Below are 26,780 nucleotides of genomic sequence, written 5' to 3'. Positions count from 1 at the left end.
TAAAAACACCTGCAGTTTTTCTTTCCATCATTTTCTTCTTTTTTGCATGGCCCACATTGAGCTGCTTCTTGGAAATATACAGAAAAATCAATTGCTAGGTATAAAATACAACTCATATTAAGGAAACTGCAAGTGACAACTAGTTACGATAAGTTGCTATGTGAATCACTCTGTGCCCGTCCCAGCAATCAATTTCAAGCACAAATAGACCAAGGCCCTGGAATAGGATGAGCACCTAACAACTGTGTCTATAAAAATAACGGCAAGATTGCCAAGGTTGGCTAGAAGTGGGATGGTTATCATCTCCATGGAAGGTTTCATACCAGATTTCCGCTTGGTTCCTTTTTATGCATTTAAAGTCCAGTGCTTGACATGACAAGCTAACTATGGCATATCTTCAAGGTAGCTGTATAAGCATCAGGGAAAAAGTAATAATTCAGAGATGTTCACTGGGCTTGTAATTACTTTGCAACATGTGTGTACAAACAAACTGGAATGGGACCCTCGAAGCGATAGCTGTTGGTGAGGTAGGATTAGGGTAGATGTGCCAGATCAGCTGTTTTAACCGGCATCACCACCACCTTCTTCTAAGGTTTTCTCTGCAACTCAGAGGAAGAACTGCAAACTAGACTTCCCAGGATTCCCTTGGCATATGGTTCCAGACTAGAGTGGGTAAGAGAGAGACACTGGAGTATGATTTGGAAATCTGGAAAGAAGGAGGGGCAGGGCAATGCATGGAGAGCCCTAATGTTGGAAGCAGCATCCAAGCGAACTTCTTGAGAGTCTCCCCACAGTGGTGCTGAAGATTAGAAAGTCAGTAGGAGATCCCCAGGGGTTCCTGAGATGCCCAGAAACTTCAGCAAGCTCTTGAAAATTACTGGACTCGGGGCCGAGGTGCAGACCCTCGGTGGTAGCCTCCCTGGCTCTCAGGCCTTCCCTTATTATGTAAGTCATTCCTTACATTAAAGTGCTTCATAATTTGCATATATAGTGTGTCTTCTATTTTCCCTGTCTGAATTCAGACTGGTACCACAAGTAGCATTTTCCCATTTGTTTTTTTAAATTTTCTCTGTTCCAGAATTTATAGGTCTGTAATTTTAAAAAAGCATCAGGGAGGAGAGTAACAGGTCATCCTTTTGATAGAAATAGGCAAGGGTGATATACTTCTCTGCAGCCTTAGCACACGCTTTGGAAATCCACCCTGGCAGTGGGCATCTCCGGGTTGTGCCTGTCCATGTACTTTCTTTCCTTTCCCTCCAGCACAATACCACCGTTAGCCCTGCATTTACTTCATAGGTCCTGTGTGAAGGACAAATATCAGGGGTGGCCTGGAAATCAAGGACACAGAGCTTTAATTTGTTTTCCCTTGCCTCTGTTCCTGAGTGACTCAGTCTTCCCCAGAAATTCTTGGTGTCTCTCTGTTAGATGGGAATAATAATATTTACCCTCCCTACTTTATAGGGTTGTCTTGAAGATGATATGGTCTATGCTTTAAAGAGAAATTTCTTCCCCGAAAGACACAATGGTCTATATAAATGCAAATTCTACTTCTAACAGCTACCAGATAAATAATGGCAATATGTGTCATGCAGGGCTATGTCCTATCCATGCAATGTATTTAGAGACATTTCTCCAACAAACATTTCAACATTCTTCATAATGGGAATGCAAAGATATAGGATGAAGATATAGTATGTAGACTAGGTAGCAGCTGAGAACACTGACCCAACCCATGTTCTCTGTACTCTGAAGACATGCTCTGAAGACGGCAGAATTCTCAGGGAGATTTCAGGTAGACTGTTCTAAAACCATATCTATAACACAACCTACATCATACTGAGAGTTCAGTTCCTTCTTTGAGAGCTTCTATTCTAGTAAAACAGTTCCATTCATTGTCTCAGTTTATCCTATTCACTTTCTACCATCAAAGCACCACAGTTCGAAAACTATGACATTAAAATAAGTATCGACATGAAAGTTATGCAATGTGGCTAAATCTGCCTGGCAATGGATCAATAGATACGGCTTCCGTCCATGATCATTTGGATTTCTGAAAGCGACAGAGTTGAGGTCTGAGGTCCACAAGGCTGGCCTTTCACTTCAGTATGTGCTCACCTCCAAAGGAAGATGGGTCTCCTTTCTCAGATGCAATCAAGTTATCTCACATGGGTATCTAAGTTACTGACTTTCCTCTGGATGTTTATCACTCATCATTTACTGAACAAATATTTATTGAGCACTGATGAAGTGTGAGGCCCTGTGCCAGGCACAGCAGAGATAGTGGTGAGCATATAGATATAATCTCCTCCACTCCCCGCAAGAGCTTATAGCCCACCTAGAAAAATAGTCTCTGAAAAGGTAAAACTGACCTAATATGAATGTGTGGGGATGTGGGATCAGAGAACACTCCTTGGAGTTGTGATACTTAAGCTGATACCTGAAGAATGAGTAGGAGTCAGTGGTGTGAAAGAAGAAGGGTTCAAATCTGTACTGCGACTCAGGGCGCTTTCATTTATGAGAAGTTCGAGATATGCATTTACCTGCCTCTATGATACAAAGCAGAATGTGAACAATTGTGCTAAGGAAATAGAAACAAATGTTATAAGTACCTCAAGAAGGAGGAACATCAAAACAGATGAGGTCAGAAAAAATGTCACATAGGAAGCAGAAAACACTATGCATTACTCTCTCTACGATGTACAGATTATCTGTAAGTTACAGATAGAGTCCTCTATCTCCTGATCATTATTCTGAGCCCAGACTTTCTTTGCATTTGAATCTAGAGTCTTTGGGACATGAATCTTGGGCCTATCATACTTGACATTGGAAGTTACAAAAAAGGACAAGTAAAGGGAAAATGGCATGTATAGAAAAATAGCAATTTTCACATGAACTACTGCCTGTCAGTTTGTGTAGTTGTTGGTGCGGAATGAAAAGAGATTGGGAATTGGACGAATCAAAAATTATTTGCAAACAGAACTTCCACTTACGATTGTAGAGACCAAGTTTCAAACATCATGGAAGATTTCACTTGGGAGAGAATTGATGTAATTTGCCTTCACAATGTAAAATTACCTCTCTGGACAAATGTTTGTAAGATGTTTCCAGGAGGGCGGCAACAAATGATGCTCAAATAGTTTGCTAATTTATATGATCAGAAATTTAGAATAATTTCTTTAAATTAAATATTAAAAAAAAAAAAAAAAAAAAAACAAAAAAAAACAAGATGACACTAAGTGGTTTCATTCTTGGTGCCAAGAAATATGGCTTCCTCATTGGTCATTGTGTGATTCATGCCAAGCTGAAATATATCAGTCTCATCTTTTCAGTCCAATAATTTTTCAGCCTTAATGAGCTTCTTTACCTCTCTCTTTACCGGTCTCCTTATGACGCCAGACCCAAAAGACCTGGCCATCATTTCATGATGCTGACTTGCTTTTTCACCATCCAAGTCCTTAGTACTGATCAGGCAACAAGGGCATTAAATGCATAGGAAAATTCCTCAGTAAAATTGAGACATCAGTTGTGGGCTCCCTTTAAATAACATTTTCCCCATTGATGTTGGGCTCTGATGTCAACTAAGGGCACCTACTTCCACTCTAACCACCTTACGCATTTTCCACATTCCAAATATTACTCAAAATATCTTTAAAACTTATTGTCTTATATTTCATCTTTTCAAGGTTCAGATTTATTATTTTACTATTACAGCGACAGGTGATCTTTGTTATATCGATGATTAACATTTATCTGATCATGTCCTCCTGTTGTGAAATCTCAATTTCATGAGCAGATCAACTTTTACAAGTGGGCTCCAGGGCTCTGAGACTTTAGTTCCTATGCAGTGTATTCAACAGGCTATAGAGTAAAATTACCCTCATTCAGATACAAAAAACCAATTAATAAATCCAGGAGGCTATGATGCTAGGCTTAATATGTTTTTCTTTCTAGATAAGGTATTATTATTTGCCTAGGGGAATTAAAAAAAAAAAAAAGAGAGAAAAAAGTCTCTAAAGAGATAACGCTCAGAACCTTCATGAGGACATTTAGTGAAGAAGACCTATTCATGCCTCTCAAAATATAACATGTTGGCAGCTATTTATTCTACCTGTCCTTGAGCAAAATTGATTTTCACAAAAATTGACACACAATGAACAGAATCACCATTGACCCCTAATTGAACCAACGTATATTTAAATGTAGAAAAGTTCTACTGTGCCCAGACATCAAAGACGCAACACAAGCCCAAGTCACAGATAACTGGAACCTTCATTACTCTCTTGATCATTTCCTGCAGAAATGCGCCATTTGCCCAGAGCCTACATGTCTTCTGAGAGGACTAACTCCATCACTCTTCTCTACAGCCTCTCCTCCTACCCACCAACCCTGCAATGTAGCTGGATGTCCAAGCTGGAACAGTCCTTATTCAGTGTTCCCTGCATGTTCTAGGGGAATTTCCTGCTTGGGGAAACGACATTTAAAGTATGGAATGCCCTTAAGCTAAGCCTGTTCTCACTTACCTTTAGAAGGTAGGTTCACAATTAGGAAACGTGGCTGCAGTTATATCCAGGATAAAATGGGATAAACAAGTTATAGCACATGGACTTTTTCGGTCCTAATGAGTTCCAACAAAGGTGATTCACATAGTCCTGGGCCTGAGTAGCCAGCTTAGGGATAAGGCATTTTTAAATTATATTCTATATAGGCTCTAGCGATGGCAATAAGAATTCAAGGCTTTGGGAAAGCTAGGTAAGCCAAATTAATATTTCAAGGATCAGAGAATTCAGGGAAAATGACACACTGATTCTCTTCAATGTTTCCAGGAAAACTGGAATTTCTTTTAGCTGCAATGCAGAGTTCATTCATTTTTAAATTACAGATTTCAACTATTATACTCCCCAACAATGATACTTCTACAAATATTAGTGAGTTTCTCCATTTTTCTTCATCGCTTTTGCTGGAGGTAATAATCTACTTAGTAATTTTTAAGTACTATAACCTCTTTATTTAAAGAAAAAAAATTACAAAATTATGCCGTGAATTTATCTGCCTTCCCAGTAGACTGCCACTAAATTCTGCTCAATATGAGTTAAAATCGCTAGGTTTGACAGGCATGGTTTTTTCATCAAGGACTTAAAAAACACTATGTCCCTTCTAAAGTGCCAAGGCAGCAGTCACGAGCCCAGAGCCCCACACAGCCAAGTGTCCCTCCCGCAACAACTGAGAGCAATAAACAGATGAGTTCCTACCTCGGTGACTGGTGAGATCCCTGGAAGCAGAAGGCAGGGGTGTGTAGTGGCACTCCGGAGAGGCAGCAGCACTGTCACTGGAAACCTGCGTGATAAAAGCAAATGTCAATGTTGAAATAACACCAAATACTAAACACCTTCGTTTACCAAACATGTCTCCTTGGGATCTGGGTTTGGAGAGAATATTATTGACCGAGACTCATCTTAGGAAGCAAGAGTTGTCTGAGTTGAGATAATATAGTGGTGAGTGTAGGGTAGAATACACAGCTCTGAGGGGCCTTGGTACAGGTGGCAGTTGCTCTGACACAAAGGGGCTGTTTGTTTATTGTACTGAACTATAAGCAAGAAGGAGGAAAAGAGAGAGGTTGGAGGTAAGAAATAATGTAGACTTAGGTTTCTGTCACGGGCATTCTTCCAGTAATTCCCATGGATTAAATGCTCACTGTGAGGAGAATACTATGGAAACCAGTGAAGAGGCTGAGCTTAATCCCCGGGGGGATGGGAAAACCAGAGATGGTTTACGTGGGCCCAGTGGCATGAAGACAGAGAGGACATGAAGACTTAGGACTCCACAGCATGAGGTGAACATAAGGGAGGATATAAGCCCTTGGAGATCACACAATTGGGGTTCTGACTAAGTGTAACAAGAGCGCTGGGAAACCACCTGAAATTTGAAATATAATGGTTATCAACAACACTTTGCTATTCCAAGGCCTATAAGAACATGATATGAAATGTACCTATGAAGTTGCTTTGTTTTGTTTTTATTGTACACAAACAGCTCTTTAACCATCAAACTCTGTATGTGATGTGACCAGGCTGCTAATTCTCTCTTTTCCCCAACTACATCCCTCGGGCCTAAGGCAGGAAGAAAGGACTGTGGCTATGAGGTTGGTTGTCACTCAGAACCGATGACCAGGATGTCACATTCAGAGTGTGGCTTCTTATAGCAAAAAGCATCACCACTGTAACTCTTATTGAGACTTCTGAATCAAATGTTACCTTTTTTTTTTTTTTTTTTTTTTTAATATCCAAAGAAGAACATCTGCTAGGATCAAAATCCTAAGCTTACAACCTTTCCAAGCTTCACGAAAAAGTAAATTTCATTAATGCTAGATTTTTCTTTCTGGAATAGGAAATACATTCTATGGGATATATTTGCTCTGCTAGGAGCAAGCCTTTTCTCCAAAGAGATTACCTACATTATAGGAATCAAAACTAAATAGGAGATTAGACGTACTTGCCAGAAAAACCCTTTAAACCCCATTTCTGACATTTGAGATATTTGATTAAGCAGCTTTCAGTGGAGACGTATATAAAGAGCTCGGAAAGGTGTAGAACCAGAAGCTCTGTCCCTAAGGTCGGGGCAGATTTCAGGGAGCGTTACTTCACTCCAGCTCCAGAGGAAATATATGATGTTTAAACTTGATGCAAAGGTAGTGAGTCCAGAAAGATAAAAGTTCAGAAACTAAGAAAAGTGTTTTAAAAGGTAGATAAGACTTCATAGATACTACATCATCATCACACTTAGGATGCTGCAATAATATAAAAGAGTCACAGATTAGATTAAAATTCACATAGTTGAGTCACCATGTATTTCTCCATTTGGCATTCAAGGTCTCCTGTAATGACTATGCAATAAATGAGACACAATGACAGTGTTTCAAATATGGCATCTATTCAGTGCTTGAGGCTGGACATATAGGGTGGGGGTCTGGTCACCATCCTTCCACACTTCCTCCATAACAGGCCATGCTTCTCTCTCTGTCAATGTTTTTGTTCCACTTTATCACCAAAAAAGCCTAAAATTCCAACATGAATCTTAGGTTGCTATATTGTCATATTTCTTAGTACTTCTAATCGCAATTTGGGCTGTTGACAATTTAATGACAGCTTTTCCTAAAATTACTGGAAGAAACTACCTTTCAGCAAATACCTCTGACTGGGCAAAACATTCGAGTTTTGTAACCAAGAGTAAAATAGCTATTTCATTTTATTTCCAATTGTAGTCAAAGCAAAAAGTGTGCAGCTCGAGCTCTGCCTTGCAGTCATGGTTCTATGCCGAGCATTTAATCCCTTTTCTGCTCAGTATCCATTTATAAACTCAAGTCATGGAAAAGAACCCAGGAAAAGAACAAGATTGCCAACTATGCCTTTCAGTGGGACTTTCCATGGCTGGATGTTTAGGAAAACTACTACAAATCAAGATTCTAACTGCCGTGTCTTTGACTTAGCTTTTATCCAAATGAAATCCATGTGATGTTTTCAATAGTGATATACACACTTGGTCTCTGAATATTATACTTAGAAGCACGATAGAGAAAAGCACACTTACCGTATAAAAGAAGCAGATAAGATGATACCTTAAATTTGCCCACTACCTGCCCAAGAATAAAGAACTCCCCTGGAAACTGGAGCAATGTACCCATAGTATAGCGAGTGTGAGACAATAGAAACAATCTAAATAATGTGTTTTGTTTTCTTTTGTTTTGTTTTTACCTGGATTAAGAAGATATGAGAATAGGGAAATTTGGGTAATTCTGAATCTTCAGAACTATAAATACTCAAATCTTTGAGTCCTTGCCAAATTTCCTAACTACCTATGGCAAGAATTATACTTTTATATATTACATTTTAAATCACTCCCAGTAGAAGATATTGTAACATCTACAATAAAATATTAGTATCCAGAATACATATGTCCCTCAGTAAATAAAAATACAATAGAAAGATGGACAAAGGAAATGCAGACAATTCAAAGAGAAAACCTGAATGGTCAATAAATAAAAAAGAAGATGGTCACATTTACTGGTATTATGGGCAATGCAAATTAAAATAGTAAGATACAATTTTTCCACCCATCATATCGGCAAACTTGTAAGTCTTACACTAACAAGTGTTATGGAGAATGAAGGGAAACAAAACTACTTTCTCATCCCTTGCAAGTAGGAACATACATTGGTTCAAATACTTTGGAGAGTAATTTAACAATATCTAATAAAATTGAAAATTGGTACAGCAATTTCATTTAAAATATATACACTGAGTGAAATGGAAAAATCCACTCAGGTCTGTAAGGTGGAACATAAAATAATGTTTACTGCAGCATTATTTATAAAAGAACAAATTGAAAATAATTCAAATGTCTGTCAATGAGGAAAATAAACAAGTAAAATGTTGTATATTTATATGATGGAATGATATTTAGTATTTAAGAGCAATAAACCTGATTTATATATCTCAATTTAAGGAGGTCTAAAAATTTAAAACAGAGTGAAAATGCAAGTTGCAAAATGATAAATATAGTATAATATTTATGCAATTATGTAGTTCTTTGATCTCATATGTCTATGCAGACATTTAAAACTTGTAAAAAAAAAGTTATACACCAAATTTATGAAAACGGTTGCCTCTATCACTGGGTAGAGTAAGAGTATCAGAGCTAATGGGATGGGGGAACTTCTATTTCATACATAAGGTTTATTTCTTTCATTTAGAGACAAAGCTTGAAATAAATATGTCAAAATATTAGAAAATTTCAAAATTTAAAATTTTTTTCTGTTATTTGAAATTTCTCAAAATTAAATATGAAAACTGAAAACTGAAAAAAAAAAACAAAAAAAACAGATTCCTGTTTTATCTTGGATCCACCCACTCCTATACTGACATGAACCCATAATTACAGGAAATTTCCTCCAACAATTTTCAAGTACTTGCATAACATAGATTAAGCCATCGCTGGATGACTTTTTGGTGATGAAATATCCCATTTCTGTTTCTTCTAAAGCTATTGAGTGTGACAATAGAATGGGGGGGAAAAGCTGGGAAATAATAGTAAATATGTATTTCCTTCACACCAAGGCTTGAAATCTTCATTCCAGCTTGATAAGTCCTTCTGCTTAAGATTTGTCAAAACATGCTGAAGGTTTCTGCATTTTTCTCCCACTCACAATTTGAGAGCTGCTAATAATTTTTTAAACTCACATCAATAATGATAATAGTCACTAATATACTGCACTCTGCAATTTTCATAAAGTAGGAAGGAAGGTAGAACTTTGGCAACCTCATTGGAAAAGATTCAATGAAAGTACAGTGCGCCCTATAAGAGACTTGCAAAGTGAGAATTTAACTCTGTGGTTACAGAAAACAAACATCTTCTGATGAATGTATATAATTCCAGCCCCTTCACACTGGGTGCATTCTATGGAAACCTGCATTCCAGTGGATATAACTGAACATCACGGATGCCCTGAAAGAACATGATACAGACCACAGGAGGAGCGATTTGGCAGGCTTCAAAACAAGAAGGGGTGGCTACAGAGTTGTTTAATAGCCATAAATCTCCTACTATTTTTCACAAAACATCATGTAAGACCACAGCTCCACAACTCATTCCCCATCACTCAGCTCAAGTGGAGTGCTTTGGCGTGCTCACTCACCCTTAAATCATACACTGTATAAAGTGATCCCGGGTCTGGGAAATGTGTCAACCTCTTTCAAGTAAAAGCAATCTTCACTTTTCATCACAATTCATTCCCTGAAACTGTGGTACAAAGCTGACTCTTCTAAAAACATTTGTGTGTTTTTCTCGTAAGAAAAAGCATCACTCATTCAGTTATCAAGTATTTAATAATCACCTAGTATATGCCAAGCCCTGTGCTGGGAACACCGAGAAAAGTAAAATGAGGACCTTGATTGTATTCCTAACTCATCAAGAAAAAAATTATAACTATGATTAATACTGGTTAGTAAGAGTCACCAACTCATAACAGGGCCACCATTATCACAGAGCTTTGTCTCTGACCTCTATTATGGCAGCTGAATACTTGGGATAGTAATTATGTCCTTGCTTGTTACTTACTCAAACTAATAAAGAGCTTTCAAGACTAACTCTATTAACTCCCAAGATTAATATACTATTAACCCTTGTACCCAACATCCTGCAAAAAAAAACAGAAAGAAGTCAATGCATGATGCTTGAATGAATGAAATATTTGACTGTCAAAGACAAACCATGTACCATTCACACAGAAATGTGAGCCAAGTTGCCAGAATCAGAGGTAAAGACTTGCCAGCATCTGAAGAATGAAGTTAGAAGTCAAAGAACCAGCCTGAAGTTAGTCGGGGCACCATGTCTTTCAGTGTGAAGCAAGACAGAAACCTCCGCCATATATGCATTGCATTGGCAATGACAGAGACAGGGATGGGAACAGAAACAGCCATATCTTTGTCCAGAGCTAGAAGCCAAGAAATTGGGAGGAAAAAAGGTGTAGGGGGTAGGGAGGGATGAGGGTGAGTGAGTAACCAAAGAACCAAGACAGAACCCAAAAGGATCAAAGACTGAATTTGGACAAGAGCAGGTCATTCAGCTGAGTTAGGACACTAAAGGGAAATTCAGACCGGAAGTCAGTCTAAGAAAGGGTAGGGTGTGGTGGGGGGTGGAGGGGACAGGGAGGGTTGTGCCAAAGGCCTCTCTGGAATAAGGAAACCCTTTGTTGGTAATAGCCTGGAACTTCCCATTGTTTTTATCTGCTCTAAAGGGGGTCCAGTTCTGCCAGTGCCTAAAATGGCATCAGGCCCAGAGTCCTAGTTCAGAAATATTTATGGGAGGAAGGGAGGAAGGAAAAGAACCAGGAATGGAAAAAAGAAAGGGCTATGGCTTGGGCATTTTGTGGGCCTTTACATAAATAATCAAATCATAGATTGTAATATTTTTAAAAGACCTTACAAATAATCGAGAGCAGTGGCTTTCAAAATATTTTTTAGCAGACACTAATATAATAAGAAAAAATAAGAACCACCTAAATACTAGGCAATCTGAAAATAATCATAATTTCTTATGGCAACCAAATAAAATTACAATGTAAGAGAGAAATACATAACTATTTTATTACATAATATTAAGTGAATATTAAAATGGTACACACTGTTATTTTTAACCATGTAAAATTTGCCATAGGTAAAAGTTAATGAGCAAAGATCGAAAGATTTTTGCTAACAGTGTGATTTATGTCTTTGGTCCTTTGGGGCTGACATAACCAGTGGTGTCTGGAGTCAACCTGTCCCAGCTGTGTCAGTTATTAAACACAGCCATTACTGAAAATGAAATTATAGACACTTAACAATTGGATGTATTATATTAAATTAAAAGTCAAGTTAATATAACTCATCACTTCTTAATGATTTTACAAATTTTTACTATTATTTATGCCCTTGAAATTATTTGTGTCTGTTGTGGTTACATAGTGAACTGTTGTTACATAACAATGTGCTATTTCACATCTCTTCCCAACTCCATAATGACGTCACTTTGTTAGCCTGACATCAGCCATGGTGGGACTATTTACAGCAGAAATTGGCAAATGCTACAAATTAAGGATGGATTTTATTATTTTACTGATTTCCTAAACTTAAGAAAGTGATGAAAAAATGTTAATGATGCAGATTCACCATAAAGATATATTATGTCTGTAGCCATTACAATGTGAATAGAACAAAAAATGAGGACATATCTTTCCAATATTAAAATATATATATACAAATAATCGAGAGCAGTGGCTTTCAAAATATTTTCAAAATATATATATATATATATATATATATATATATATATATATATATATGATACAGTAAAGAAGCTGCTCATGTCATTGACAAAAGAGTGACGTTCTGATACACTCAGTAAGAAAGGAAAATAGTTGATTTTCCTGTAGCCGGAACTATACTTGTTCACCAATTGCAGCCTTAGGTTGGCTATGGATACATGAATTTGGCCAAAATAATTGAAAGTATTCTGTGAAAATCGATTAGCTGAATGGAATTTATAACAAAAAGTATTCTACATTTAAATTTTATTTGTAAATTGTGTGTTACTGATTTTTTATATACATAAAAATTGCAGTAAGCTTATGTACACATCTACATGCATAATTGTTTACCAGAGAGCTGGTTCTTGACCATTTACCAGCACAACACTATATATAAGCCTTTTAAGTAACATCTGCAGCATGTGTGGCGCAATGGAGAAAAGGACTCTTTTATAGCCTAGGAATGGAAAGAGTAGTAAGAGAAAAGCTAATTAGGCTTCAAGGATTCTGTCCTTGACTTATTTACAACTCGGATATCCTCTACTTCTCTCTTCCCTATGCTCTGATGCCTTACTGACCAAGATTTAGAGCCAGACTCCATCTGGCTGTATTGACCTTGGGCAACTTACTTAAACTCTTTAAGCCATACTTTCCTCCATGTAAAATGGTAGTCATAACTATACCATGATGATAGTTGAAAATAGCTAATACTTATTTGTGCTTACTTTGTGTCTGGGACTATGCTAAATATTTTCCATGTATTAATTCATTCAATCTTCACAATAGTTCCATGAGGCAGTTATAATCCTATCCCTGTTTTACAGGTGAGGAAAAACTGAGGCCCAGAGAAATTACGTCATTTGACCAAGGTCTCTTGTAGGTTCTTGGGTTACTAGTACACAGCAGAGCTGGGACACAAATCCAGGAAGCTTGCCTCTAGTGGCCACTGTCTTAACCATTATCACGTTATTCTGCCTCTCTTCCCAATAAAGATGAAGATTAAATAAGGTAAGAGACAAAGATCTTAGGATTGCTCATTAAATATTAATGATGATTTATTTTTACTTCACTCTAATTTTGTATCACATCTTGTCTCTTCAGCTAGATTTAAGTTTGTTGAGAAGTAGGGCTGTTTCCATGTTTTGTGGCTTCTCCTACCCTTCATAGTAGCTATGACAGGGGGATGCATATCATTTGTAATCAAATATTTATTACATGAATAAACTCTATTCCTCTCTTGTCAAGCAGAAAAGCAGCACTGAGATACCTTCTGAGGGCAAAAGCAGTGAGATCGTTAGCCAAGTACGAATCTGAAATCATCTGTATCTTCACGGCACTATTGTGATGGTCTAACTATCTTTAGTAAATAGCACATATGGCATTTCTCTTCTGGGTTTGTAAGCTGGACTTAGAAATAATATTAAGTCATGGTAGTCCTACAGGCTTGATTTATTTTGGCTTAAAAGAAGCAACTTGCCTCATGTGTCTCTCTTCCTCTCACAGAGTGTTTTTTTGTTTTGTTTTGTTTTGTTTTAATTCGCGAGGGGTACAGGTCAAGTTCTGTCCTTGGAACCAGAGCGGTTTTCCAAAATGAGGTGGAGCCAGCTCTGTCAAGCTAGGCCAGATCTGCTGTCAGAGCCTTTCCCAAATACATCAGACCCTCTGCTTGTAAAAATAAATTGATACCAATGTAAGAAATTTATTAGGAGATGACAGCCTGGTTCATCATGGAAATATGGAGAAAACATCATCCTTCAAAACTGACAGTTTATCCATCATGCCTCAGATTCCTGAGATAGAAGCAGACACTGTCACATACAATCCGCTGAGGACACGTCTTCTTGGATTTCCTTATGACAGGAAACTATGAAATAATCCAGAAGAAGGGAAGGACTTGTGCTGCCCTTAATGTGCTCAGCCATAAATTTTTAGCATTAGCAGAAGAAACATGTGGCCAAGGAAATGAATAATGGGGGAAATCAGGAGGTCTGGAATTCTCAAACGGCCCCTTCTTTTCTCTCGGGGGTGATGAACTGAGACAGGGTCAGAGAGGGTTACTGCACCGCTGTGAAGGACATCAATCCCCTGTTATGTGTAAGGAAAGCCAACAGGTGGCAGGGCACCACTGCGGACGCACCACAGTGAGCTCTGTTGGAGGTGTGGGGGCCAGGTCATCTTGCCCTGCTAACTCTACAACTGTGGCGATGTTGCTTAGCTGGTGATTTGTATTGATAAACTTGAGACAATTTAGAAGGGTCATTTTAATTAGAAGTAAATGCAAGGATATTGGTGGGGCTCACAAGAGGCCTGATCTTTGCAGGCTTAATGAGGTAACCTACCCAGCCTCATATGAAATAATTGTGTATTGTATGAAAAGCTGCTTTGGAAAATATAATCGTGGTAGTAACTTGGAATGAAATGAACATGGTATTAAAAGGGGAAAAAATACTGCCAATTTTATAGGGCCTTAAAATATTTATGTTCTAAACTGGCATTCTTTGGAGTTTTGCTGAGTGTGGCTAGAACTAGGAAACTTTTGTAATGAGATACATGCGTATTCTTTAAATTTACTGATCTTTGTTAGCAAAAATAGAAGGTCATAAATGTGAAACGGAAATCTAAAAAAGGCAAGTACAGCCTTAATGGCCTTATATCCTAAATTCACTCTCTATATTAGAAAAACATAAAGGCATGGGAAATTTCATTTAAATGTGAAAAACATGCAAGGAATCTTTGATGTCCGTTTCTGCCTGATTAAGGTGTAGAGAACCTCAGCATGAATATGATATCCCAAATAAACTTGGGTTTTGTTACATTCATTGCTTTATGTGGATATGAATAGAATATGTACATTCTTGGGTTACTTAAACACAAATACAGAGTTTCGATCCAGTCCCCACAATAAATCCCTAAGAACAGCAGCAAAATAAATTACATGCTGATCAACTCCTGCTTCATAGGTAACAATGGTGTTTGGAAAAACACAGCGAGTCTGCAATTCGTAGACACTGAATCCTTCTCTAAATGCTCTCTTCCTCGAAAAGAGGTAAGTGAACTCCTAGTTGTTCACATTTGTTTCAATCTTCCTGATTCCCTGTCTCAAGAAAGACCTAAAACTCTGTTGACGCTACATGTCCAAATCAAATATATCTGTGTTTCCTTTTGCTTTCTATATAAGTGCATGCCAGCATGACTACATTCATCCAGAGTTTATTTCAATATTAGTGGAAAACAAGCCTTTTTTTTTTTTCCAGTTTAATGAATAGCATCAGTGTCTGCCTTTTAACCAAAAATGTGACCTTAAACTTGATGGATCTCACCAGAAGGCACATTTTCAAATTATTTTTCTATTGGAGGTTATGAATATCGTTCCCCAAATTATTGTGACAGCTGCGGAGGGAAAGCCTGCATCGCAGATACGGCACCTTAGAAACAAAACTCAACCGAACCAAATGGTAGTTTCATTTGTGAAACAAGAAAAAGGGGACAAAAAAGCAAGCATGAGCCTTATGAGGGGGGGAAAAAACCTCCTTTGAGCTTTCCACAACAGGAGAAAAGAGTCATGTACTGCAGCTGAAATTCCCATACTTTTTTGTTACTAGCATTTTTGTTTCCAAATTATTCTAAATTGGGAAGGTGAAGGCTGAGCATTACTGATTCCAAAACACTCTAAGAGGATATCTGATACATCTTCCTTATTAAGGATGATAGACTGTAATTGATGTGTCTGGTGCAGGGCCAATTCCAACTTTTCGAGAACGCCGCTTAATGTGCGGACATTATTTTTGGACTACTGAATGCCAGAAAATAATGAGCTGGCATTCAACTTTGGTGAATAAGACCCTGAATTTTCATCTAAAAGCAGTTTTGAGTTATTGCTGTAGATAAGGTGTAACTGTGCAAGGGAATTTTATCCATGTTTCTCCCATGAATCATAAATGAGGAAAAAAATTACAGTCTAAATTGCACTTAAAAGGAATCAAGTCTTTTCATGTCATACATGATTTATCAAAATGATCTCATTTTAAGGGGACTGTGGTGTGTCTTGATTAATCACATTAGGAAGCGTGATGAATGGTCTCTTTAATGGTAACTCAGGATTTATGGGCAAGATCCCGACTCGAACCAGAAGGGTAAGAAGTAAAATATACAATAGATAGCTAATGCAGATAGGGTGTCAGTAATGCTCTGACTTGCTTTAAAATTATACGGGGAGCCTCAGCTTCAGGAGATCTGGCTCCACAGGTGTGGGGGCGCAAACGAGCTCTGCACAAGAACTTGGGAGTGACCACGAATCCAGTGTACCCCTTCCCGAACCTGCGGCAACGCGAATGAAATCACCCTGCCGGACCATTAAAAGAAGGTGTCGTCTGTGCAATGTGGACAAATCGCGGAAATTCCTAATAGGAAGAGGGGGACACTGCCTTTTGAGATCAGTGCTCCTTCTCCTGTTGCCCTATTTCAATATCCTCTTCACATTTCGCTTTAATATCCTAAATGCCTTTTTTTTTTAAGCCTCCTCTCGTCTGCCCCCACTAATTTCCTCTAAGGCTGACAGATCAGAGGCTTTCCTCGAACTGTTCCTTTTAGAGCTGAGGAGCCCTCCTCGTAATCCTCCTGCTTGTCCGCAATTAATCCTTCCAGTTGCCACATTATTAACACCACCACCCACAGACAGAGGAAGCCCGGACCCACTGGACACTGGCTCCCGACTGAAGCTTCAAAGGTGCCAATCACACCCTCGTCAGAAAGGTGCCTGCTGTCAGCATCAGAGGTTTCCATCCTCTCCTCCCTGCTGATCAAACATTCTTCCTCAGAAGATTAATTCAGAGTCTCCGCCCATTTCCTCCCATATCCTCTTTCCCTTTTCGGTTTACCCAACGATCCATCTTTGCCTCGAAAAGGGAAGCCACGGATAATAGAAGCCCTTTCAAAACAAAAGCTGGGCAAAGGCAAATTTAAGTCCCAGCTGTTATCAACTTTTTTTAAACTCATTTAAACACCTTAAGGCAGTGAGGATTAGGACCCGGCCTGAGATGCCATTCTTTGATCAAAGACCCCAAGACTTTACACAAACATAATCAGAAGGCAGTGGACGCCTCTCTGAAGGCTGAATTGATTTGTTTGACTGCAGCGCCTGGGATGGGCAGAAAAGCTGCACACTTGTTTTCGACGCCCAACACACATATTACCAGGCCAAGTGACTTAGAAATTATGTATTTTTGTCTTATGTCTTCATTGGAGCAAAGTCTTTTGCAGATTCAGACATAGTAGCTGTGGGGAGAGGGTGTGGAAAGTGGACTACACGGGTGCTTGCCGTAGCCTGTTCCCCTGGGGGCAGGGAACAGAGAGGTGAAAGCCCAAGAAAGGGAGGTGAGAAAGAAGCAACTCCATGGTCTCTGAGGTGGGGCAAAAGTAACTTCACCGAGAAAGACCTGTGTTTACATTAGCCAGTTCTACTGTAATCTTCTCCATCAATTAGTAACATAGTTACCAGTCCCTGTCTATTAAAGTGGTCTTAGTAAGAGAACCAGAAAAGTCTTTATTGCGAATTCACCTGGTGTGTCTGTTCACTGGCCCTCAGAAAAGGGCCCTTTTCTGAGGGCCAGTGAACAGACACACCAGGTGAATTCGCCAGGTCTCTCACCATCCATCAAAGGATTTTTGGACCAGATACTAGGACTGACTCAATGTAAAATACTCAATAAAGACTTTTGGGATAGCTGAATAAAAAAAAAAATTAAATAACAGCTCAATAGTATTTAAACTGGTATACATATCTAGAAGTAAATAATTTTGAAGCTGCATAATAAAGAAAATATTTAATGTAAAGGTTCAAGGGACAATTGAAAATCAATATTCAAGCATATGAAGATGTCTTTATAAAGAGAACGTTAATCAGGTTTTTGTCTTTGGATGGGGGGGGTTTGGAGGGTGAGGTTGTTTTGTTACTTACACTACAGAGATACCATCAGAAAGTGAAAGTAAAGCCATACATAATTAAGAATTCTTCACTGATATGATTACATTGGGGCAAGTGACCACACATTTTCATGGTAGGTTGTAGAGTCTCCCTGTTGAAAACTTCAAAAGGGAAAAATTTCTTTTTTGGTTGTAAGGGATGAAATCCAATGCAAAGTACTTTGGAAAATAAATGGTGAGGTGGGGCTTTAACGATTCTAAAGGTACAGAGTTGCACATATGGTTGGATGCAAGTGCTGAAACTTATCAGCAGGACTTCCACAGCTTTGTGCCCCTCCGTGCTAGCTTCAGTTTCCCCACATGGTGACTGCCCAGGAGCACGAGTTCTGTATCTCACCATCTTCAAAGACAACAAAAACAGCTTCTGTTTCCTTAAAGTTTCAAGCAAAATCTGGGAGCGCACGGCCTGTTGGGGTTACTGCCCATCCTTGAACGAATCTCTGTGGTCAGGAAAAGAAACTGCCTGGTAGAGCCTGACCACGTGCCCATCCCTAGTGCTAAGGTAGCGACTGGCCCCAGGAGAGCAGTACAGATTAAAGGGAGCCAGGTGGTGGCTCCCCGGAGGTGACTTTGTTCTGGAAAACAGTGTGATGGGTACCAAAAGGGCCAAAGGAGCAAATTCCTCTTCAAAAGCACACAACTTCCTAAGTTAGCCTTTTGGAGCCCCTCACCGCACGCCAGAGACATTCAAAATATCTCATCACCATCTTTGGGCAAAACTGAGCCTGCTGTTCAATAGCCCAATCTGAGTCACCACCAACACCAACAAAAAAACTCCACATCTTCCCCAGAAGGTCTTCCAGATGTCACACATTTTAAAGCTTTCAGGCTCTCAGTTGGTACCACACAGCTGTAACATACAATTATTTATTAACAAGCTTAGGTATCCCACAGAAGATTAAATAAGAACAGCTATAGCAATCTAAAAGAAACAGCATGAGGGAAGGGCCAAGGACAGCTGCTGGAGTCGCAGTGCAACATGGGAAAAGGAGACTGATGACACAGACAGAGAACTAGACCACCAGACATCACAGCAGAGTTTTGGAATGATAACACCTCGTCCTCCTACCCTACTCCCTCACACATATATATGTCAGTAGGATAAAGTTAAAATCAGTTTAATGTTTCCTGCGTAAATCAGGAATTATATATTGAATTATTAATTAACATGTATCAAGCAGCTACTGGTACCGGCCACTGGGATGAGACATCATTCCCATTCTGTCTACACATGGAACAGATAACACCACAAGAGAATGAACGACCAGTATGAAAGCATAGCACAGGTACATGCTACGAGAACACCATGCTAAACACTTTGTATCCTAATCTATGTAAATGTCAAATGGAAAACGTCCAGGAAAATAAATTCTAATGCACATCTCTCATTTTCCAAAGGCATTGCCCTTTGGAAATCTGTCACTCAGCCCTCTTTTTTCCTCTTTCTAAAAGTGATGGCAAGCATGCTTGCCCTGAATGCATCCAAGAATCCAGGTCATTGCTATCTTAGTAGATGAGGACACTGTGTTCTGGGCAGCTCAGGTGATTCCCTGAAGATCAGTGTCATCTATAAACCCAGGACCCTGGCACACTTAGGACTGGCTACGACATTTGTGTTTTATATCCCCCTAGGGACCCAAAGAAAGTAGGCAGGGTTCTCTGCTTAGCAACTCAACAACACCCGATGTGGTGATTGAAGCAGGATACATTCCAATGCTAGGCTACAAAAACTCTTCTGAGCTAGAGCCCATGTGCTCTGTTTCTCTACCAGACTTAGCTAAAATCTGAAGAAAAACCAAGCAACTTGGATGACGACTTCTTAAAAGGGTTGCAGAATGAGTGTGTGTGCAGTATATATGCATGCATGTTGATTGTAGAGGAGAGGGTAAGCATATCAAAGACTTTGAGTTCCAAACACAATCTTTCTTTGTAAAGTTAATAATAATCCCTGTTTTATGAACCTTCCTAGATAAAGTCTTTTTTTTTTTTGTCCTATCTTCTCCCAAGTAGCAGAAAACAGATACCTGTCTATTCTGGATATCCAATAGTCTCATTACTCTCTAGATTCAAACACATTACCTCTACATCATTAAACATTAATTTTCACAATATTAATGCTTTTATATTACAACATATAGTTGATGTGGTAGAATGGAGTCGAGAAAAATGGTGGAAAATGTTTTAATAGTCATTTGAGAAATAGCCCCAAAACATCTTTACTCCTTTCTTTTTTCAAAATTCTTTGATAATCATTTACAGAGCTATTCATGAAAAGGGCCTTTTTTCCTTATTTTATGCTATCAATAATTGTTGACATGACAAGTTTCATTCATCTAAATATAGATTGTGTAAATCTATTTCCTTGACAGATTGCAGATCCAAACCTGTGAGAGAATACTACATGAAAAATGGCTGACCAAGTGTCACGATCAGTAAGTCTTAGGTGCGATGCAATGTGTCTAATCATCCTAGCAAACTTATTCTCCCTGTGTTCAAAGGAAAATGCAAAATTGACTCACAGCTTTATTTTGTAAAGAAACCTACCATGAGCCTTTAAAATCTTGTCTTCAACTCTTCAAACACATTGTAGTCTAGAAGGATTCAGTCATTGACTATCCCATACATGAGCCTATCCCAGTGACATACGAACTATCACATTCTGGGTAAATGAAATACGCAGGACAGTCCAAATGCCAAAAATTAAGAATGAACAGAAGGAGAAGACATCAAAGAAAGAAAAAAGAAAAAAATTAAAGAAAGGAAAAAAGATGTTTTGGGGTTGTTTTTCAAATGAGAAATCCATTAAACTATGTTCCACCATATTTCTTGACTCCATTCTACTATATCAACTATATTTTTTACCAGTTATAAGACAGGAAAGCCCTGTATATTCTACAAACCCTCCTTTCCCTTTTCCCCAGTTCAGGATTTCTCGGTTCTGAAAGACAAACATGGTCACAGAAACCCAAGGTGGGGCATCCAGATGGCTCAGTTGGTTAGAGCACGAGCTCTTAACAATAGGGTTGCCAGTTCAATTCCCACATGGGATGGTGGTCTGCACCCCCTGCAACTAAAGATTGAAAACAGTGACTGGACTTGGAGCTGAGCTGCGCCCTCCACAACTAGATTGAAGGACAACGACTTGGAGCTGAGGCCCTGGAGAAACACATTGTTCCCCAATATTCCCCAATAAAAACTTTAGGAAAAAAAAAAAAAAGAAAGAAACCCTAGTCTGCCTTCCTCAGCTCCCGTGTTTACCCTGCAACTGCTCATTCATGACCAGTTTACAGGAAGGTAAATGAAATGGCACTAAGGTAAGAAACACAACAAAGACATGCAACCTGGATGATTACAAAGGGCCAGGATCAAAAGGACTCTAAATAAAGATTATAAAGATTCACCGGGGAATGTGGGCCTATGGATTAGCCAGGATGAAGCAAACTCCACTACATTTCCTAAAATCAGCCCCTCTTCCTGCCATCCTCACCTTCACCAGTGAGTTACCATAGATTTCAATCAACAGAGTGAACTTGGTTTAGAGAAGACTCCATTCCTGGCCAAGTCACATAACATCCCACCCAAAGTGACGACCCTCAGCCCACCTTTTTAAAACAGAATTTGATCATGCCTCTCCTCTGCTTAAAAACCATGTTGTTATTTATGTCGCTCTTGGGAAAAGCAGAAAGCATCGCATGCTGCCTAGAAGGTCCTGTGCTCTGGCCCTTGTCTGTTTCTCCAACCCATCTCTTGCCTTCATCCCCTTGCCCCGGGAGCCAGGGCCTGGCCTCCTTCCTGCTCCTTCAGCGCCAGGCCCCATCCTGCCTAGGACCTTCCCACAGCCTCGTCTTCTTCCTAACCCCCCACCCCACCCCCGCCACCACCACATGTTTGCCTAGTGAACCTCTTACCTTTCAAGTATCAACTCCTGCATTACTACCTCAGAAAGATTTCCCTGACATCACTTTTATACACCCTTCTAGGGACCACATACTTCTTTTTTGGGACATACCAGAGTTTGTAATTGTATTTTATTAGCGTATTTTAGTGAGGTTCCTAGACAGTTCGCTCCTTGAGGGCAGGGTTCCATACCTTCTAAAATTCAGGCTCATAGTAGTTTCTCAATAAATATGTATTAAATGGTGAATTGAAAACACTGAACAAGCAGCATGCCTCAGCCTCCAAGAGCTGAGGATAATACTAAGCACATTTCTTCCCAGACTAAGTCACCCTCAATATTGCCCTCGAGGGTGATCGTCTTCCCACAAACAGAGCTCATAGATGCAGAAAAGGTGGCACATACGACCCCCCAATGCTGTAACTCCCCACGCACATGCTCATTTCAAGCCCAGCCTGACTGTGAAAGGACTTCACGTTACAAGAGATACTTAGGCCAGAAGGAATCATCGAGAGGCTTGTTAGAACAAACAAAGGAAAACCTCCTTCCTGCACTTCAGGCTGATCTACAAACAGAAAACACAAAACACAAAACACGAGCACATTGTTTTCAAGATGCATTCAAGGGACTTCAGTCCAGAATTTGGGGTCTGGCAAAACAGAGCCTGGCCTGAGTGACTGTGGCAGTAGCGGCTTTGCTCAGCTTCCCTTTTGTTATACTGTCTTTCTCTGTCCCCTGATGAATGAGTAATAAAAAGTTTAATCTGAATAAAGCCACAGGCTTGACCTCAGGAGTGAAGGCAGCGTCCCTTATCACCGTCCTTCCACTCCTGCAGAGCCCAAAGGTGAGGGCTGGGAAGGGGACAGAAGCTGCCTAAGGGTCTTCAAGGGCTGTCATCAGGAGAGAAAACTGAGTTGTAGTGCGGCCCTCTTGTCACAGGGCTCAGTTGGCAGAAGGGGGTGCTGCAGTGTAACCTATTTAGGATGCAAATGGAGTGCTTCCACGAGCTGCAGATGAAAGCTGCTGCCTGGCAGGTCCTCAGCAGTACTAAATGTTGGATTCCTGCTTGTCACTGCTCACTGCAGGGCATTAATAGAACTCAGAATGGTGTTACTAAACGTGAACATTAAAAAAAAACTGATAACCAAAAAAAAAAAAAAAAAAAGGAGTGGCAATCCCACTCTAAGGGAATTCAGCTCACCCAGTACTCAGCTCTATGGTGACTTATGTATTCAAGATCTCTGGAGTTCAACAATTTTATTCTCTTTAGATTGACAACCATCTACCACAGACTTACTATCCAGTAAATCACAGAAAGATAGATGGATGGATGGATGGATGGATGGATGGATGGATGGATAGATAGATAGATAGATAGATAGATAGATAGATAATAGATACATAAATTGAGACAGACAGAGAAGGGAGGCAGAAAGGCAGGAAGGGGAAGAAGAGAGAAAGGAAAAAAAGGAGGGAGGCGGGAGGAAGGGAAGAAGGTAAAAAGGAAGGGGACCGTTAAGGCCCTCTGTGTGTGTCTTTGTACAGCAAATAAAAAAGAAGGAAGAGACCTACAAATGAAAAGGTTTTATAGACAGGGCCAGGAGAAGTGAGTGCTGGAGGGAACCTCCCTTCCTCTGGATTGAATTTCCATAGAAGTGGGAGAAAAGCATCAGAACAAAATCCCCAGGTTCCCAGCACCAAGCCAGCTGGTACTTAGGCTTTATTTTCTGACCAAGTCAGGTGCTCCTTCTGCCAAGCGAGTTTTCCCTTTTCCCTTTACTTCAGCCACTTCCTGTTTCCTTCAACTGGAACTCCCCAAGACTCATCAAAAACACGATTTAATTACATCTCCAAAAGAAAAAAAAAAAAGGGAGGAGTGTAAACATGACTCCTTTTTATCTCCTGATACATCTGGACAAGTAGACAATGTGCTAAAACAAAATAAATCTGCCCTGACAGTCACATCAAAGAGTTCAGCGAGGGGCTTGCAGCTACTTAAAGCACAGGAATTCTGTTGCTAAGCACCGGCCTACAACTTATCAGGCCCTGGAAGGAACGCTTGTTTCTTTTCTTTCAAGGGGGAGATGAGGAAAGTTAGAGAGTGGGAACCAGACTGCAAAAGGAGATTGGGGATTTTCAGGGATTTTGAAGCTTAAAATGAATTGTGTGAAGAAAAAGGTTTTGTTGTATTGTGTTTTCCTTTTGACACACGGTCTATATTTTGAAAAAGGTAGTATGTAGAAACCTTCGAGAAAGGGTTACTTAGGACTCTCGTAGAAATAGGTGATCGCACAAAACACTTCTGTACAAATCTGCACCCTATCACATTGCTGTGAATTTCTCTGTTATGAGGCAAGCCTATAGCTAGCTCAGGGGTCTGCGGAAATATCTCACATTCACCAAAGTCAAGAGTGAAAAAATCCTTAAGTCGCCATAGTAGTAAATCATCCAACATCACAAACCACAAACATTTTTTTCTAAAAGGCAGGAAATGGAGCATCTACTCCAGCAAACACAAGGCGCAAAGAAAACAGAAACTCTCCCAGAAAAACCAAGTGTGAACTGCCATGTGCAATGAAATAAATCCAGCCAGATGACCCAAAATACACACACAGTCTCACAACTCGAGTTTTCATAGTAAAACACAAAATGGAACTGATCCTGAAATAGAGCCAACACCTTCAGGCTTCCCCCCACACACACCCAAAGAATATACAGAAACGCACGCTGTGAAATTCAGTCGTATCTTCATCCCATATGCTGGTTCTCCAGAGGGAGCAACAGGGAGAGTTTCCTCTTCCCATGAACATATGCTCAGGTGGGAAACTGCCCCACTTCTTCCCTCTAGCATGGCTACTAAATTTAGCTATGCTGGGAAATATGAATTGGACGTGAAATGGCATTGCTGATAAGTACGCTCCATGAGGACCTGGGAGCACTCTGGGGAAAAAAAAACCCACAAAAAAGCCAGTTCAGAATAACCCACCAGTTCTCAATATTCCCCAGACACTGCCAGAGAGGTTCTGCCCTTGCAACAGAGGGGCTGAAAATGTGCAGATGCATTATTCTGGCCTAGGGAAGCCAGGGGCTTTTTAAGTAAACAACTTATTCTCTTTGCTTGGATCAGAGGAAACAAATTCTGAAACTACAATGATCTGCACACAGGATAGCTATCAACACCATGAACAATTACCAAGTCTGTGATAGTGCACAAATAAATAACACTTACCATTATCTCTAGCGTGATCATATTTATTAAACAGTGACGGAGGGCAGCAGTAACCATTTTTATTGTCCCATATAGCTCCTATTTTCTAATTAAACAAAAGGTTATTTCTACTGTTAACATCGCCGTTTGTTGGGTCTTACATAACACTGTTTGCCAAGCATGACAGAATGTAAGAAATTATGCGCTGGGGTGGTTTTGTTTTGGGCTTTTTTTTATGTTTTTAATTTTGCATGCTACTTAGAAAGCTCTGTCGGTTCATAATCAAAGCAAGAGGCCATTGTGTGGAGAATTCATAAATAAACTTTGGCAATTTTTCCTAAAACATGATGAAGTAAGCACTTGGTCCTACCCTTTAGATTCAATCCAAGGGCAATGGTCTGTATTATTAAAGATATAGGTCAAGCCAGCGTGCGCTTCTCTGTCCTGTGGGATGTTTTAGAAGCTGCTGTCACATTACTGAGATCTGTTCTGTGGCTCCTAATTATTCCTCTTGGCAGCTTCGGATTTCAAGTGATTCCTCTCCCATGTATGTAAAAATTTATAAGCTGTTTCACAGAACAGCATGAGTTACTTCCTTGTTGTTTGTAACTGCTCAAGATACCAACTGGGAAAATACACTAATTTCCCTGGTAAGGATAACGGTAACTTAATAAAATGTGCATTATGTCTTCTGCATACCACAATAATCCTTCAGATCAACATTTCCATTGTAATTTTTTATTTCAATACAACTCTGAGTGCAGGGTGATCTTTCTCCTGAGCATCTTAACAACGGGAAAAAAAACACACAAAAAAAACAAAATATGGATTTCCTCCTCATCCTTAAAATTGAATTTGGTCCAGAAACATGTATGAAATTGCCACTATGTGCAAAGGATGGAAGGAAAGAAGCCAGTGTTTACTGAGCATCTACTATGTACTTGGCACACCCACGTCAGCCATTTTATTTAGTTCCCAAAACAACTCTGTGTGGTAGACAGGTATATCCATAGAGAAACTGAGCACCAGGACCCCACCAAAGAATTCCATTCTGATTCTATATTCCAAGTCAGCCTGACTCCAGCACCAGCTCCTTGCACCACACTGAGAAGAGTAAACCGTGCTGGGACTTAAAGCAGCCTACAGTCTAGTGGGAAGGAAGAAGATAAGTTAATAACTGAAATAACAGGAGGAAATGCCCCAAGAAGGGTCCAAACAAAATAGCCTAGGGGCGGAATGCTGGAAGAGATTGTGTCTGTTTCAGGAGAAAGGCAGAGAACCTGGTACAGCATTTGATTTTCACAACCATGTGAAGTTAGGTTGGAAAGGTATTAATATCCCTATTCGACAGATGAGAAAATGGAGACTTAGAAGAAGTGAAGAGACTTCCCCAAGAGTTGATGACTTGCCCCAGGTAGAACACAGGTTTCCTGCCTGCTTTGCTGCCAAGATCAATGATAATAATATCCTGACTTTTTAAAACACCTTCCAACTGAAGACACCTTCCCTAGTCAGTAACCATAGACTGTGTTTAAATTTTGCGCCATCAGCCCGGATCGCCCCTACAAGTAGCTGCATGACTTTTCTAGATTTCAAAAATCACCAAGGGTCTGTCTCTACAGGTGGTATATGTAATGATGTGTGAAGATCACAGATCTCACAGACTATTTTTAATTATAAAAATTTACAACTCTTTAAATACCACCAATCAAAAATGTTTATGAGCATATGATTAACAATGTATCAATTTCTAATGAAAATACTAATTTGTTTCATTTATTCTCAATTCTGCCACTAAATAACTGTCTTTCTACCAGGAAGAGATTATAATAGATTGTTCAGACTTAATATGCTATGAC

The 26,780-nt window shown here is 39.5% G+C and overlaps 1 protein-coding gene across 1 annotated transcript in view; it reads right to left on the bottom strand.

Annotated features, from left to right (window-relative positions):
- LRMDA (leucine rich melanocyte differentiation associated) overlaps positions 1–26,780 on the bottom strand; it is a 1,027,260-nt gene that overhangs the window by 211,961 nt on the left and 788,519 nt on the right. Inside the window, exon 6 of the mRNA XM_019745989.3 lies at positions 5,250–5,334. Within this exon, the coding sequence (XP_019601548.2) occupies positions 5,250–5,334 (85 nt within the window). The remainder of the gene's footprint in view (positions 1–5,249; positions 5,335–26,780) is intronic.

Source organism: Rhinolophus sinicus, chromosome 15 (assembly GCF_057876585.1).
Source record: "Rhinolophus sinicus isolate RSI-liver-muscle chromosome 15, RSI-T2T, whole genome shotgun sequence".
Taxonomy (NCBI): Eukaryota; Metazoa; Chordata; class Mammalia; order Chiroptera; family Rhinolophidae; genus Rhinolophus; species Rhinolophus sinicus.
The sequence above is the reverse complement of the archived record's forward strand: the minus strand, read 5'-3'. Positions and strand labels throughout refer to the sequence as shown.